We start from the raw sequence: 17371 nt of genomic DNA on the forward strand, positions 1-17371 counted from the left end.
TTGTCTAATGAGACGTGTCCACATTTGGAAGATCTATATAACTCAGTAACCAATATTTTCCAAATGGCCAATATATTATGTTACTAAATCATTCAGGGGTAAAAAATTCAAAGTGCAAGACATATCAAGGGAAACTGATAAGGTACAAAAAGTTCACTGATACGGTTTAAGATTTCACATTAAGAAACTACAACTTGTCTAGTTTCGGTGTAGTATCAAAGAAAAATATCTCAGTTTTCTGAAAAGACTATTAAAATACTTTCCCTTTTCCAGCTGCTTATCTGTGTGAGGCCAGATTTTCTTCACACACTTCAACCAAAACACCATATTGCAACACGCTGCATGCAAAAGCAAGTATGAGGCTTCAACTGTCTTCTACTAAACAAGACGTTAAAGGGATTTGCAAAAAAATGCTACTCATCTCACTAATTTTTTGTTTTGAAAAATATAGTTATTTTTTCATTAAAATATACCATGTTACATGTAATAGGTTTACTACTGTTATTTTCAGTGATTTTTGTAAGTAAATATTTTTAACTTCTCACTTTTAATTTCAAATATAGTAAATAGCAATAGACACACCCACATAAACAAAAGCTCTTTGCACTCCACAATAATTTTAAGAGTATAAAGAGAGCCTGAGGCTAACAGTCTAAGAACCACTGATGTAGTCTAAACTGTCACCCAGGCAGGGCTCCTTCCACAGTGTCCCCAGCAGATGGGTTACCTAACTTCCTTCTTACACAACTAGCCGAGTCCCTTCCAAAACAACCTTTTCCACTGCTGAGGTGGCTCTGACTAATGGAGGGCTCCTATACCAACCTCCATCCGCTGGTCCCAGCTGTGCTGTCTGGAGCTACTAGGCAAGGCTATACCACTCAATCCAATAATGGTGCCAGCAAGCACACACGATGCACTATACAGAAACACGGCAGTGTCCTGCTCTCAGGAGGCTTACAGACTAAGCTCAAGATTGCAAATAGAGTATCTCACATGGAGACAGGCTATTCCAACCTCCATATTCAAAGAAATCTCTTACATTCTGCCAACCTCCCACAAGATTAAACATCTCCAAATCTTTCAATTTCCTCCAAACTGTTCACCGTTCTAGCCCCTTTCCCCTGGACAGGGTTCAGTTTATGAATGTCCTTCTCCAACAAGAAGGCCTAGGATGGGGTATGACATCAAGGTGTGGCCTGAACTACACAGTGGCGGGCAGGCTCTTTCTTGATCTGGACCCCAAGACTGCATGATCTCGAGAACACTGAAATCCCAGAGCCCTAAGGGGCCTCAGACAGCTGGTCTAATAGAAGAGACGGCAACCAAGAGAAATAAAAACCTTGACCAAAGATCCCACAAGATAGAGCCAGGGGCAGGGAGAGGACTCACTTCTTTCCATCCTAATTCCAAATGAATTGGGAGAACAATGCCAGCACCTACACCCACACCTAAACACACAGCGGGTGAGTGAGGGTGCAGGTGGACACAGACACCCCGTTTTTGGTTGGCCCAGGCTCCCTGATTTGACTGATAGGGCACTTTGAGTTTGGTGTTTGCTTCTGTTTTGCTTTTCTGATTGTTGTTTTACAAACTTCTTTTACATTTGTCTCTCATTCTGTTTTGTCTCTCTGCCTAATGGAACTCTACCATGGTCATCCTGTAAGGGAGACTATAAAACAATAATGTGAAATTTTTAGAATCTTTCTTTGAAAGAGAAAAAAATAAAAGCAGAATAAATGAAACTATAAGGCTTGCGGGGTTTAGTCCCTTTTAACTATCGTGTTTTAGATTTATTTTAAAAGATGTTGTTTTTTCCTTTTTTCCTTTCTTTTCTTTTTGAGACAGGGTCTCAGTCTTGCCCAGGCCAGAGTACAGTCACATGCTCACAGCTCACTGTAGCCTCAACCTCCCAGGTTCAAGCAATCCTCCCCACTCAGCCTCCTGAGTAGCTGGGACTACAGATGCACACCACCACACCTGGCTAACTTTTTTATTTTTTGTAGAGATGGGGCGGTGGGACAAGTGTCTCCTTATGTTGCCCAGGCTGGTCTCAAATTCCTAGGCTCAAGCGATTCTTCCACCTTGGCCTCCCAAAGCGTTGGGATTACAGGCGTGAGCCACCACACTCAGTCTAAAGATGCTCTCTGAACCTGGATAGGTTCTCCACTCCTGAACTGCAAAGACAAAGCTAAGTAGGTATTCTCACCCAGCAGAGGAACAGAAAACCATGGCATCCACCTCACAAACAAAATGGGTAAGCTAAGGGCAGGAAAGAAGACCTGCTCAAGGCCCCATGTGTCATTGACAGTAGAGCCGGGGAGAAAACAGAGGCACTGTTCTTCCCACCCCACACACAGACCCTCTTCTCGGACTGCCCTGTGGGGGTACCCCAAATAAACCCAGGTGTGCCTTAAGCCCAGCCCAGTTCTCAGCCTCCAGTCCCATAACAACAGAAAGAGCAACAGCCCCACCTGTGGGGAGCTGGCGATGGGCCCAGACATCATGCCTCGCACAATCAGACCAGACTTTGGCCTGGAATTCTCTCCCATCCTCTTCACATCCAAGGAAGACTCCGAGTGAAGCTTGTCCATCTTCTCCCATGCAGAAGCCAGCATAGGAGTTTCACCCGGGACCGTCTGCATGGGCTTGCTTTTGTGTGGGGGCCTTTTAGATGATACAAAATTACCAAGTACATCTCCATCAAGATTGTCATGTCTGTGAAAAAGGAATTATTTCCATTAAAACAGACTCCCCAAAAGGAATCAGTAACAAAGACAGCAAATTCCACATTCAATGGGCACTCAAAGCAAGCCCATTAATAAATCTATGATGACCTCTAACCAGCCAGTGCGTTATCATGAAAGACAAGGAACAGAAAATACTCTGGTATCAAGGTGAGTCTGCCCTACAAAATAAGACCAGTAAACAAGCAAACAAATTCAGAGATGATGATCCATAACAGGACCCCTCAAGTCCTTAAGACTAAAGAGCATCCTTAGTCTTCCAGACCTGAATGATTAAGGAAAACTATAACCTTTCAGTACAGTCATGCGGTATGCAAAGCCCAGCCCTGCCGCACACCACTGAGAGGCGTGGAGAAGACCCATAGCAAACTTGGCATTCCCCACTGTTAAGCTAAAGCTGAAGTCAGGTGTGCCAATGGGTGTGTGTGTGTGTGTGTGTGTGTGTGTGTGTGTCAGAGAGAGAGAGGAAGTAAGAGAGCAAGAAAGAGCAAAAGAAGGTGAGAGACAGTGAGAATAAGCACAGAGTAAGAAAGAACAAGAGTGTGAGAGTCCACGAGACAAAGCGAGAGACCTAGGCAAAGGGGAATCTTACCTCTGATCACCCAGAAGCCAGCACTCCTGTGACACAGGCTCAGCTATTTTCTACCGCTGGGCTCTGCCATAAATAGGTATTGCCCCCTACCCTATGCCAAGCTGCTTACCAGGCCCTGGGTCACATGTGGGAGGGTAGTCGTGTGTGCTGTGATTGCGGCATGTCAGGCAGAGGAAGAGGCTGGAACCAGCCTGGGGAAATCCCGAAGGGCTCCCAAAGAAGGCAGCACCTGAGTCTGAGAGAATCAGGCAGCAAGAGGTCCCCAGAAGGCCCAGCCCCAGCACGCAGGCCTCTAAGGCAGAATGTGCTCAGGAGAGCAGCCAGGGCTGGTATTCTAAGGAGTTTACCCTGAAAGCTGCAGGGAATGTCTGAAGCCCTTCAGCAGGATAGCGGCATGGCCAGACTCTTTTCGTGGAAAGCTCACGCTATCTTAGGGCAAGGGTGGATTTGAGGGGAAGATCACTAGAGCCCTGGAGACCAGGGAGTGGCTGTGGGAATTAACCAGGAAAAGAGGATGGGAGTGTGAACTGAGGCCCTCACCGGTGGGCAGAGAAAGGAGGAAAGAAGGAAAGTGCCTATTATCACTCTGGGTGAAGAGCTCACAGGACTCACAGACGCAGAAGATGACAGACGAGGCGGAGGCAAGAACACTCAAATTTTTGGCTTGGGTAACTGGGTGGGACTCAGGAGCTTCAACTTCCTAGTTGCCTTTTTATTGTACCAGAAGTATTTCACTTCCCAGCCAGGTAGTAAGTGCCTTGGAGGAAGAGCTTCTTCATAGCCCCTTATGACCCTCTACCTCCGAATCCTTGTGCTAACTGCTTGTCATGGTGCCACCTTTTGGCAGCTCGACACCCATGCCCTGAGCTTCAGCGACCCTAAGGAAAGGAAGTGCTTTTCAATGGAGCCAGAAGAAAGCACCCATTCCCAGGAAGTTAAGCTCACTACTGGGGACTGCAGTGTCTTAAGGTCATAATTTAATGTCATTGTTTCCCAGATAATAGAGGTTCAATCAAGAATGCCAATTCATTTTCTTCATAAGATTTTTAAAAGAGCTTACTTTCCAGATTTTTCCCATCTCTACAGTGTTCTGTTGCCTTTTAGAATACTATACCCCTGTTTTAAAGAAAATCAAATAAAGCAAGTGCTTGAACCTTACGATCATGGAATTTAAAATAAACACAGTGAATTGTAACTATTCTTCATCACAAAGTAGTCCATTCTCACAGCCTCAACAGGAAAATAACAGCACTTCACAGCAGAGATTTTGAAAACACAGAGTGTGGGAAGTTGAACAGTGACCCCCCCCAAAGATTTTCACATCCTGATCCCCGGAATCTATTAATTCATTTATGTCAGAGGTTGCAATTTTTTAAATTTTTGCATGAGTGAAAAATCAGATCTTGGCGATGACCTTCAGCAGTAGGGTATAAATAACTCCCTCATGCTTAGTGTTCCAATAATGGAACACTAGGCATAAGTGGGTTAACCCACTTTTGGTTAACTACATAAGTGGGCTAGCTACACAGTAAAAAGGATTTTGCAGATGTGATTAAATTAAGAATTTTAAAATGGGATTATCTGGTGGGCCCAATGTAATCACAGGGGTCCTTCTTAGAAGGAGACATGAGGATCAAAGGTAGTAGTAAAGTTAGGAGATGTAACAACACAAACAGAGGCTGGAGTGATGTGCTTTAAAATGGAAGAAGGGGCCAAGAGTCAAGGAACATGGGTGGCCTCTAGAAGCCAAAAAAGAAAAGAAAATGGATTTTCCCCTCAGAACCTCCAGACAGAACCAGGCCTGCTAACACCTTGCCTTTAGTCTAGTGAGACTGATTTTACACTTCTGACCTCCAGAACTGTAAGAGAATAAATTGGTATTGCTTTAACTACTGTGAGGATTAAATTTTATGTGCCAATGTGGCTAGGCTATGGTACCCAATTGTTTAGTCAAGTATCAATCTAGCTGTTGCTGTGAAGGCATTTTGTAAATGTGATTAACATTTACAATCAGTTGACTTTAAGTAAGGCAGATTATCCTCAATGATGTGGGTGGGCCACAACCTATCAGGTGAAGGCCTTAAGAGCAAAATCTGATGTTTCTCAAATAAATTCTTTCTCAAGATTGTAACATAAAAATCCTGTCTGAGTTTCCAGATTTCCAGCCTGCCCTATGGATTTCAGACTTGCCAGCCCTTACAGTCCCATCAGCCAGCTCCTTAAAATAAACCTTTTTTTTTTCTTTTTTAAGAGACAGCATCTCATTCCATCTCCCAAGCTACCGTGCAGTGGTGTGATCATAACTCACGGCAGCCTTGAACTCCTGGGCTCAGGTGATCTTCCCACCTCAGCCTCCTAAGTAGCTGGGACTATATGTGCACACTGCCACCCCTAGCTAATTTTTTTTTGTTTTTGTAGAGACAGGGTCTCTCTGTGTTGTCCAGGCTTAACTCGAACTCCCAGCCTCAAATGACCCTCCTGCCTTGGCCTCCCAAAGTGCTGGGATTACAGGCGTGAGCCACTGCACCTGGCCAAACTTCTTTATATATACATACAGATACATATGCATATAGATGCATGCACACACACACACACACGGAGACCATATTGATTCTGTTCCTCTGGAGAATACTGACTGACACAGCCATGAAGTACATAGTAATTTGTTATGGCAGCAATAGGAAACTAATAAACACAATAATGGGAAAAGATACCTGGCTTTGCTTGTTTCTGACAATGATGTTCTCCATCCTGCATCTTCGTCTGAAAGGTCATATATATTTACCAGTGTAGTCTCTGAGCATCTCGACGGCACTTTGTTATTTTTCTTTGGAACTGAGAGTGCAGGGATTGGGGTATCTTGAGTGAAATTGTTAGCCATATTTCCAAAGTGATCCAGAAAGTATCTGGTGATGAGTTCAAGGCTTGTTTTTAGAGGATTTTCCTTTGCCTATCATTGGGAGAAAAAAAAAATCATTATATACAGCTTCAGGGAACAGTGGAAAAGACAACTATTCCACTTCTTTGACTAAGTTTATCAACTTCTCATTCATTCATACAAGCTTTCAGCCAACATTTACTGGCCGAATATTATATATGTCAGGTACTATGTTGGGTAGGGACACAGAGACAAAAACAAAATCTCTACCCTAAAAGAACCAGCATCCAATGCATGAGGCAGGTGATTCAATAAACAACTAGAATAAAATGTGATAGGAATAGAGGCATGCCCAAGCAAATTTCCTCTTGATTTTTTGCTCCAAGGAATAACTTTATAAAATATATATCCCTTCATTTAAAAAATGGAATCTGTAGGGAACACTAACCCTACAGATTCATAAGTATTTAGGGCCTGAATATTTTTTTAGCTTGTAAGCTCTGCATCTAACACTGACACCAGTGACGATAGAGACAACTGACGCAGAAGGTTAACGTGAAGAGCATAGAGAGGCAGTCAGGACTGACTCACTTTACACTCCAACCTTAAAAACAAAAGGCAAATGAAAGTCTTCAGTAGTAGGTTTTGGAATTAAACGATACCAGTATTTTCCAGCCCTGCCTATACCAAATATTCCCTTTGGACGTTTTTTAAAAATACAGATTCTCACACCCTACTGACACTTACTACACCAGAACAGCAAGGATTTAAATTCCCCTAAGTAATTTGGATAAACACAGCTATTCATGCAACAACATGCAGGCTGGCCTCAGGGACCCAGCCATATGTCAGTCCCCAACCCACTCGCCCAGTGACACCCAGGTCTTGCGGAGCCGTGGCTGGACATGGGGCACGCTGTGATTTTGCAGACTAGCAAGGCACCTGACAAGGAGTCTGGCAGAGCAGGCCCTCAGGGCATGCCAAGTCCTCCCCCTTCGTACTCCTCTCATCCATGCAGCAGGACTCCAGGACTAAGACCCACAGCCCATGGACTACGACCAAACTCAACAGATTCATCAGACAAAAACCGGGACAGTTTTACTATGGTTTTCAGTAAGAGATTAAAACCAAAAACTATTTTGTCCAAGATTAAATGAAGCTTACAATAAAGAGAGTTAGGGGAAAGATACTATATTTATTGTAGCCCCTGAATTGCCTGATTATCCCTTATGCTTTTTCACATCACTTGGCTCACAACAGACATAGCCTTTATATGAATCTAGATATTGTTTTTCAAAATCTCAATTTACATAGGCATTTTTATCTATCCTATATCTAATAGGTTAGAACAAGTTACTGGAAATATTAACATTAAATTGCAGGGCTTTCCTGGAATCAGGCTAGCTTTGTGCTGAATGAATGTCAAAATTATTATGTAATAGATATTAATAAGTAATTTTCCTGTAAAATATACACTCCGATTCATTGTATAACAGCTAATAACTACTGTATAAATCAGGGCACTTATCAGTAGCTCATGAAAATATCTTAAGTATCTTAAGATAACAACTACTTTAGGAAAACTATATTACAATGAGGGAATAAAAATAGCTTGAATGTCAAAGACACTTTTGGGAAATTAGGTAAGGTACATTTACGTTAAAAGCCCGATGTAACCAGAATGGTTAATTGAATTTTCTGGGTAGTTGTCTCACTCTCTGTGCAAAATTCTCCTAAAGTGTACAGTCCACTCTCCTGCCTTAGAATACAGCAGACGGAGGATTGCAGAGCATCTGCTGCCTGGGCCACCAGTCTTTCCACAGGACTTAGAAAGTACTTGCTACAGGACAGGAGACAGAGGTGCCTGCATGTCACCCCAGGACCCAGAGGACAAAGGCCTTCTATTTAATGTGTTTACTGAGCCTCTGATAAACTTCACGGGGCTGCCATTGCCTACTTCTCCTCAAAGGGGAGCAAGAGAATTTCTGGCAACCTGAGTGCTCCTGTAGGTGCCAGTTGTTTTTAGTTTATATGTTTGCCTGAAATTCCATCCTTTACTTTATTGAGAGACGGCTGGCCTAGGTTCCTCCCTGGCCTATGACATGTACTTGCATAGTTTTCAAGTGGTTCAGTGGATCTTCTGGGTGTCTTAAAAAATAGCCTTGGTCCTACCACCATACGAATCCAATCTGCTAAAGTCTCATTTGAAAAAAGGATTACAATTAAAATATGCTTGATCATCACTCCTACAATAGGACTGGGAATCAAAACACCTGGTTCTAGCCTCATCTCTACCTGGTAACTGACCGTGAGACCTTGGATAGCCAACTCTCTGTGGCTCACAGCTCCCCTTCCTGAGAGGAGGGAATTGATCGGTGGTTTAAAGCTGGACCCTGAGAGGCTAGCCAATAAAGCAAGACCTCCTTTTCCCAACTTCAGATAGGGCATTTTCCCTTCTTTGCTTTGCGTATTGGACTTCCACATGAGATATCATTTTATTGTTTTAAAAAATTGTGATAAATGCTGAACTATATCATTTTCTTTTTGACTCTGACACTATGCCCAACCACACGGCAACATTTGCTGGACAGCCCATTCTTTTTCTGTCTTCATAACAGATTAAAAAAATTAAGTAGAAAGTGTAGTTTCATTCATTCATATAGTCATTCATTTATTCCACAAATATATACTGACCATTCACCACGCCGTTGGACAACACTTTATGTTTGGGGATATAACAGTGAACAAAAAAGACTGCATTTCTGGCTTCTGCTGTGTCCAAGGTATTGGGGGAGGCAGATACTAATTTTAAAATCACATAAATATTCTATTGCCAATGTGATAAACACAAAAACAGGAAAACTATAGGGTGCCATGAAAGCCTATAATAGCAGGTTGGGGGAGATCAAGTCTGGGGGATCAGAGAAGCCCCCTTCCCGCCCAAGAAAACACAGTTCCATTTGCTTTCCCAACTCTAATGCACCTGGGTTAGCTGAACCCAATTCCTTCCTCTACCTAAATTATATGTCACAGGAGACTCAAGACTAAGGTATTACTCAGAACTGAAGAAGGAAACTCTTACATAAGCAGGGAATGGAAAATTTTAGTATAACTGGATATGATATTCTTAAGTACAGTCTTACTAAAAATAGCCTCATGTTGGGAGGAGGGAGCACAGGGAATAACTGTGGGAGGCTGAGCACTGCCACAGGCTCTGTTCAAAATGAGCCCGACAACCACACACACACAACACGCCAATGGGCGGCACCAGCTGACCGAGATGGAAAACCCACTCCCGCTGGTGATCTGTCCACATTTGGGGGGTCCGTTTCTCTCTGACTGCAAGTGTGACAGGCCAGGAGCACCTCAAGCCTCTCCTGTCACTGGCAGGGCCCATGAGTGGGCAGTGCCAAACTCAGTTCCAAGACTCCATACCACACCTTAGAAAGCACATACCTTGTTCTCCTTATAGAGAAATTCGAGATGCAAAACCTTTCGAAGATCATTTCTGTTGTTTATGCTGAGGTCAGAGCGTGGGCGTTCCTGGTCCATGGTCACACATGTCTTCTTTAAGCCCTGAGGGAAGAAATCTGAATCGCTGTTTACCATCTTAAATCAAAGCCCACTGTTCTCATAAAGCACAAGCAAAAGATTCCTGATGTTCACCAAGATAATTCTCATATAACCTTTACAATTGACATCACCTTTGCAATAATTAATATTATTCTGATTCTTACAATAGCCCCATGGGCTAAGTGAAGGCTGAAGTTTTCAGGCCATTTCACAGATAAGGAGTGAGTTCAGGACTCGTGCACAGGAGTCCTGGGTTTGGCCCTAGATTTGGAACCATAGTATATGAAGCTTTAAAAATAAACAAAAGAGAAAACACAAACAAAAGGCTAATATTCATTCCCTTCACTCTCAGATGGGGAAACCAGGAGATGGGGTTGCCTTGCCCAAGGTAACACAATGGAATCACATCACAGGTGGGGGTTGTAACCATCCCAATCTGTGAGTCCATGACTCTGGGACCCAGTCCCATGAGAAGCTCTTGGTAAATGCTAAGTCATGAGCAAAGCCACTTTCCATCATCCCACCCTGAACTGCCAGAAGACCAAGGTTCAAGGCCCAGCTGAGACATGCTCTAGCAATGGAAAATCTGGGGTTGGGGAAGTGAGGGTCCTGTTCGCAAGTGCCTGGCTTCTCCATCTGAAAAACAACCACAGCAGTTACTTTCTGCCCACCTCACTGGGCCATGATGATTGTCAAATGGCTGAGGCTGAGAACATGCCTCACCAACAGCTCAGCCTGGTGTTAGGGGTATTCCTTGTTCTTAATGGATTCCAGACCCCCAGTGCTACACAGGCTTCAGCTTCTCTCACAGCCTTTGTGTTCAGAATTTTACAGAGGCTCTAGCTTCTGGGGAAACATGACAAAACCCATGCCCACCATGAATTTAGCTAAGAAGGTCAATTTGGGAAACGAAAAGAACACAATCTTGAAACAAACAGAGGAAAGAGGAGGCCGTAGGGAAGGGAAATGGAAAGAAATGGATATATGTGTCAGAAAAAAGGTGGATTAGGCGCATCAGGAAGAGTCCATTTGAAGGAGAGGTGGGGTTCAAAACCAACCACGCGCATTTCATCTGGGCTTAACCATGGCTTTCCCTCCAGTCAAAGTGATGTGGAACATGCTATAACGAGGGTCTCTCTCTGATGGATAATTCTTTATGTCTGTCAACAGTTCAAATCAGCAAGCCCTGCACATTTAACAAACCCCACCCCCACCCTGGCTCTAAAGTGTGATGCACACCAGCATTTGAAAACCACCGGAGGCCTGGGCATGGTGCCATAGGCCTGCAGTCCCAGAACTTTGAGAGGCCGAGGCAGGAGGAATCTTTGAGCTCATGACTTCAAGGCCACAGTGAGCTATGATTACACCACTGCACTCCATCCTGGATGAAAGAGTGAGACCCTATCTCTATAAAAAAAAAAAAAAAAAAAAAAAGAAAGAAGAAAAGGAAAGAAAAAAGAAAAGAAAAGAAATACCACTGGGTTAGAGGACAAGGGTGCCCTTGGGAGTCAGCTAGTCCTCAGTCCCATCCAGCCCATTCAAACTTCATTTGCCCAACAAACACCTGTCATGCACCTCCTATGTGCCAGGCTCTGTTCTAGATGCAGGAGAGAAAGAAGGAATAAGAGCTGATGTTCTGTTGGGAAAGCAGACCATAAATGTATAGTGCGGCAGCTGCTAATATGCACTACTAGGGAGACAAAGCAGGGAGAGGGAAGACAAGGACGAAGGCCACTGTTTTAGATGGTCAGCTATTTGTTCAGCATCATCCACATGCTTACTCCTGTACCAGTTTCCCTATCTGTGAAACAAAGGGAACAGACCACTAGTCCGTAAGTCCAGTTGCTAGAGGCAGAGCAGTGAACAGATGAAAGTCCCAGTCCTCAGGGAGCGTGCACTCTATAGGGGGAGAGACGACAAGTATAGTATGATATGGGGAAAAAACATACAAAGTAGGATAAGGAGACAGAGAGGGCTAGGGTGGGTGTGGGGATGGGCTGCTACTTTATCAAAGGTGGTCAGGAAAGGCATCATTGATTGATGAGGGAATCAAAAGAGCAGGCCACACAGACACTTTGGAGAAAAGTGTTCCAGGCAAGGAACAGCAAGTGCAAAGGCCCTGAGCCAGTTGCAAAAGGCCAGTGCATCTAGAGCTGCATGGCAGGGGAAAGGAGGAAAGAAGTCAGAAGTCACCTAGAGACTTATAAGGAAAGGCCTTGTGGGCTTTTATGAAATGGGAAGGCTACTATTTTGAACTGATATATTTTTGAAAGATCACTTGGCTGCTAGGTTGAAAATAAACTGTAGGAGGCAGGAGATTAAGGAGAAACCATTTAGGAGGCTATTGAGCAATTCACAAATCACATGAAACAAAGGGGTGGCTTGGAGCAAGGTGCTTGCAACAGAAGTGGTAAGAAGTGGCTACGTTCTGTATGTGCTCTGATGATAAAGCCAACAGATTTGCTGATGGACTGGATATGAGGTGCACAAGAAAGGAAAAAGCCAAGAATAATTCCAAAGTTTTGGGCCCAGGCAATTAGAAGGACAGAGATGCCATTTATTCCAATGGGCACAGTTGTAGGAGGAACAGGAAATCAGAAATTGAGTTTTGGACATTATGATAAATATATATTTGTTCTTTGTCCCAGGTTCCTGGCATATAGATTCTAAAACGCTTGGAATCTCCAAGGTGATAAGAATGTCTTCTGTATGCTAATGTGATGACTAGTGGCTGGGGACCCCCAGATAGCTTCAGGATGGGGGCTGGTCACCAGAAAGAATAAACCTTGATTAGAGGGCTGGAGCTTTCAGCCCTACCTCCCAATCTCCCAGAGAGGGAAGAGAAGCTATAGATTGAGCTAACCACCAATGGTCAATGATTTAATCATTCCTATATAACAGAATCGACATAAAATCTCCTGAATGATGGGGTTCAGGCAGTTCCCAGGTTGGTGCTGGGAGGGCAGCATGCTGAAGAGGGCATGAAGTTCCATGACCCCCCACCCATACCTTGCCCTATGCATCTCTTCCATCTGGCTGTTCCTGAATTGTGTCCTTTATAGTAAACTGGTAAATGTAAGTAAAGTGTTTCTCCAAGTTCTGTGAGCCATTCTAGCACATTATTAAAACTGTGGAGGGGGTTGTGGGAACCCTCAATTTATAGCTAGTTGGTCAGAAGTTCAGGTGGCAACTTGGGACTTCTGACTAGCATCTGAAGTGGGGGCAGTCATGAGCCTGACTTAACCTGCAGGGTCTGCACTAACTCTAGGTAGTGTCAGGACTGATTTGAATTATACAACACCCAATTGGTGTCTGGAGAGTTGGAGATTTAGTTTGTAAAACATCCCCCATACATTTGGTGTCTGAAGTGTGAGCAGAAACACTATCAGAGACATGTTGAGATGCTTGTTAGCCATCCCAGTAGATATGTAGAATAGGCAGTTGTAATAATTCAAGAGTTCAAGGAGAGGTCTCAGCTAGAGATAGACATTTGGGAATTGTCAGCATATAGATGGTATGGGAATCCACAAGACTGGCTGAGATGTCTTGAGAGTGAATGGACAGAAGAAGAGAAGAGAGCCATAAACTGAGTCCTTGAGCCCACCAGAGTGCACAGGACAGAGAAACTAGGGGGACCAGCGAAGACCCTGAAGGGAGCACCCAGAGGAGTAGGAGGAAAGCTAAGAGGGACAGTCTCCTAGAAGACAAGTAGAAGGACACAATCAACTGTGACAAATATAATCATTAGATCAAGAAGGGCGAGGACTAAAAATTCCAGGTTAACAATGGCCCTAAGAAGAGCTATTTCCATGGAATGGTGGGGACAAAAGTCTGATTAGAATGGGTTTGAGAAAGCAGAGAAAAGAATTAAAATGAGAGTAGACACAGCTCCTTTATGGGGTTTCTATATAAAGGGAGGAAATAATAAACCAGTAGCTGGGGTTTGGGGGTCAAGATGGGATTCTGCAGGAGCATGACATGTGCTGATAGGAGTAACCTAGTAGAGGAGGGAAATGCATGGTGCAGGAGACAGTGACATCCCTGAGCACACAAGAGGGGACATGCACACATGGAGGGGCAGGCCTAACCAGGGGTGTGGAGAATTCATCCACAGGAACACCAGAGAGAGCAGAGTGAATGGTGCAGCCCAGGAAGGTGAGGTGAGTAAGTGTAGTAGTGGGAGCCTGCTGGACTTCCCTCATGACTTCTGTTTTCTCAGTGAAATTAGATGGGGAAGGAGCTTCAGGGTCTGAGGAGAGAGAAGGTGTGAAATGGTCATCCAGGATTTGAGATACTTACACCTATCTTTCAGGACTGTTACGAGGACTCTGGAGAGTTGCAATCAGGTAGGCAGGCACCCATACGGCACCACAAGGGTGAGTGGCCATGGATTTAGAGTGACACCATCAACATGGTGGTGTGTGTTTCTCTCCAATCTCATTCAGCTCTATGGGTGCAAGTGTGGAGCAGGACAAGTGGAATTTTACCATCAGAAGAGAATGATGAAGGGAGAGAAGGGCAAAAGAGCTGTACCTGTTATAGAGGATGCAATTACAACGATGGGTGGGTGAGAAGTAGATGGGTTATGGTAGGCCCAAGGGACTGTGAAAAGTTGGCAGGAACAATGCAATATAGATGTGGTGAGGCTGGAGAAGAGTTTACATGGGGCTATGAAGGGGGATGAGCTAGAAATTTTGACAGGTGGGAAGCTTGGGATTGAGATTACGGAAAGGGAGCAGTACTGGTAACGACAAGCCCAGCTCATGACCATGGGGCAGGGTAGCAGAGGGAGGATGGCACAGTCACTGCAGGAGCGGAGCGACAGACCCAAGAGGCTTGGGCAGCAGAAGAGTCACCTCAGTGGACCCTGCCATCTCCAGCAGACTATCATGACTCTCCCTGAGGGCAGACCACACTTGGTGAGTTCAAGTAGGCCAAAGTGGCTGGAGGGTAGAGGGCAGAGAAAGCAGTCATGGAATATGAGGTCTGAGGGTAGCCAGAGCCAAGTCATGGAGAGACTTGAAGTCTAATTATGATGGGAAGCCAGTAGAGGGGTTTGAGCAGGGGAATTATGTGGTCTGACCTGCTCACCCTGGGCAAGTCTTGCCCTCCTGGTCTCACGATAATCTTACGTGAAAGGGAATACTTATACCTATCTTTCAGGACTGTTACGAGGATCTGAGACAACTTCTAGGTACCTGGACCAAGGTGGCAGCTCTCTTGGTTATGACTGCTGGGTGCAATGACTGCCTGTGCAAAACTCTGTGGGGAGCACGGTGGTCTCTGCCCTGGAGCAGAAGGTGATGAGAAAGCAGTATACCTGGGCTGCAGTCCCAGCTCGCCGTGAACTTCTGAGTAACTGTGGGCAACTTCTTTCTACTCTTAGGGCCTTAGTGTGCCCAGGTAAAACATGGGAGGGAGAGGCGACCAGGGGAACTTGGCCATGTCAAGTGGGGGGTGGGGGGAAGGGATGTGGGAGAGGCTAGAAATGAGATTGAGATGGGAAGCTGGGGTCAAGCTACAGGACAGGCTTGGATGTCAGTGAGGACACTGGATTTCATTTGTACTCAAGAAAGAACATGAGGAAGCCCTCTCTAACAGTTCTGTTCACTGACCCAGACTTAAAAGAAATGATGGTAACAGTCAGCTTTCCAGAGTGTGTCAATTGATATCCAACATGCAGCCAGGACTTGGTGATGGCAGGTCAATTAGCATAAAGACAGGGCAGATGCGACAAAGCCAAATGCATTTAAATTTTCTTCAAATAAAAATAAATCATAAAAAACACACAAAGACACTTTCCAAACAGGTGCACTTCAGAGACACCTGATTGGTGTCAGAAACAGTGAGGGTGCGAGGAGGTATAAAGTGGAACACCTACGTGCACACTGTATCTATATGTCAGATCCAACGCTTGGGAGCTGCCCATATGTTAGTATTAATCCTCATTATAAATCTGCAAAGGGTAGGTCTTATTTTCGTGTTTTACAGATAACGAAATTGAGGCATTGAATAAAGTACGGAGGTTCACACTGCAAACTAGTAGCAAATATTTGAACCCTCTCCGTCTGACTTCAAAGTCCTTCCCCTTTCCTCCATTCAAAAAATTACGTGTATGTGTCTTCATACCAGACAAGTGCCCATCGCCCCACCCCGGTATGACACTGCAAGGGTAGACAAAACACACATGAGTGCAGCCCTCAGTCACCATGTGTTAAATGAACTAATGTATGTCCCCCTTCACTACCACGCCCAAGATCTCCCGGCGAGCTCCTTCGCCACCGAGGTCCCCATCTCCACCCTGAGGCCAGATGACAGCTAAGGACCTTCCAAGCTTGGGAAGGAACGCTGCAAAAACTCTCCTGAGACAAGACAATAGGAAAACTTAAAAAAATTAAAGCAACCGCTGGAATTCCCACTGTTGACTAAAATGACTAAGGGCTTGACCGTCAAGAACTTTTCTGGACATTTGGGGTTCCCTCTGGGGAGAAGTTCTTTCCGAGTGGGACCCTGACTTGCGTGGGTCGCGCACGGAGGCCGGCAGCCAGGCTGGGGAGCAGGCCTGCCCGCTGTGCGCCCGCGCTAGGATTGCTTGGCGCGGCCACCGAGCCCCCTCCCCAGCTGCCGACGCCCCGGAGCGCGGATGCCCCAGGAGGGCAGCGGACGGGGCTCAAACCCTGCCTTGAGGAAGCGCCCGGTGACGACGGCAGAAACGCCTCATGGGAAATGTAGTTTCCCCTGTCCCGGGAAAGCGGCGCTCTTCTGGGGCATCTCTGGAGCAGGCAGTAGGCAGGGAACGGACGCCCTCCCAGAAGGTGCAAAGCCTTCAGGGGAGACCCCGATGGTCCCCCCAAATTAGAGCCACTTCCAGGGCTTTGGAGGGGGCGAGCCGTTACCTTTCTGCTGAGGAACTCTCTGACCAAGGAGGCGGCCACCTCCTCCACGAAGAGGCTGTCCATGGCTCTAGCTCTGGCTCTGGCTCTGCCCATGAGGCCCACGCCGAGCCGCAGCACCAGGCGGCTGGGACTGTCCGGCGCAGTATGGCCGCGTTGCCGTGGCGACGGCGGCGTCGGCGCGGCGAGAACTCCTCCCCTTCCCTGGGGCTGGCGGGCTGGGGCGGGAGGGAAGGGGTGGAGCGTCCTGCAAACTCGCGTCTCAGAGTGGGAGGCCGCAGCCAGGGCGCCCCGGGGTCGCCCAGGGCCCCGCCCACGGGCTCCGGACTCGGGGCCTCACCCTGACCCTGACCCTGACCCTGGTCATCTGAGAGGCCTAGGACAAATTACCGCTCCGCTCCGAGGCTCCATTTTCCTAGACATAAAATGGGAAGGATGCCTCCTTGTTTTTGGAGGACTAAACTCACAGGGAAGTGACCCCCTCAGGTCCACCCTCAGCACCACGGCCCCCTCTGGGGCCACCAACGCTACTGACCTTGGCGGGCCGGGACCGTGGGGGCAAGGAAGCCCAGGATTCTGCTTCTTGGGCACCGAAATTAGAGGACATGTTCCTCGCCCCCTTGGTGCCTGCTTTCCCATAATGAGACTGCTATTTATTGATCACCAAGCTCTTAACTCACGATTGCACTTT

At 45.9% G+C, this 17371-nt stretch overlaps 1 protein-coding gene across 1 annotated transcript in view; it reads right to left on the minus strand.

Moving 5' to 3' along the window:
* MINDY4 (MINDY lysine 48 deubiquitinase 4) overlaps window positions 1-16868 on the minus strand; it is a 120682-nt gene extending 103814 nt beyond the window's left edge. Inside the window, exons 1-4 of the mRNA XM_003270491.3 lie at window positions 16684-16868; window positions 9671-9790; window positions 6051-6286; window positions 2472-2715 (exon numbers count right to left, since the gene is read on the minus strand). Coding sequence (XP_003270539.1) covers window positions 2472-2715; window positions 6051-6286; window positions 9671-9790; window positions 16684-16776 — 693 coding nt within the window. The 5' untranslated portion in view covers window positions 16777-16868. The remainder of the gene's footprint in view (window positions 1-2471; window positions 2716-6050; window positions 6287-9670; window positions 9791-16683) is intronic.
* Window positions 16869-17371: the final 503 nt, after the last annotated feature.

The sequence above is a fragment of the Nomascus leucogenys genome, chromosome 17, assembly GCF_006542625.1.
Source record: "Nomascus leucogenys isolate Asia chromosome 17, Asia_NLE_v1, whole genome shotgun sequence".
Lineage (NCBI taxonomy): Eukaryota > Metazoa > Chordata > Mammalia > Primates > Hylobatidae > Nomascus > Nomascus leucogenys.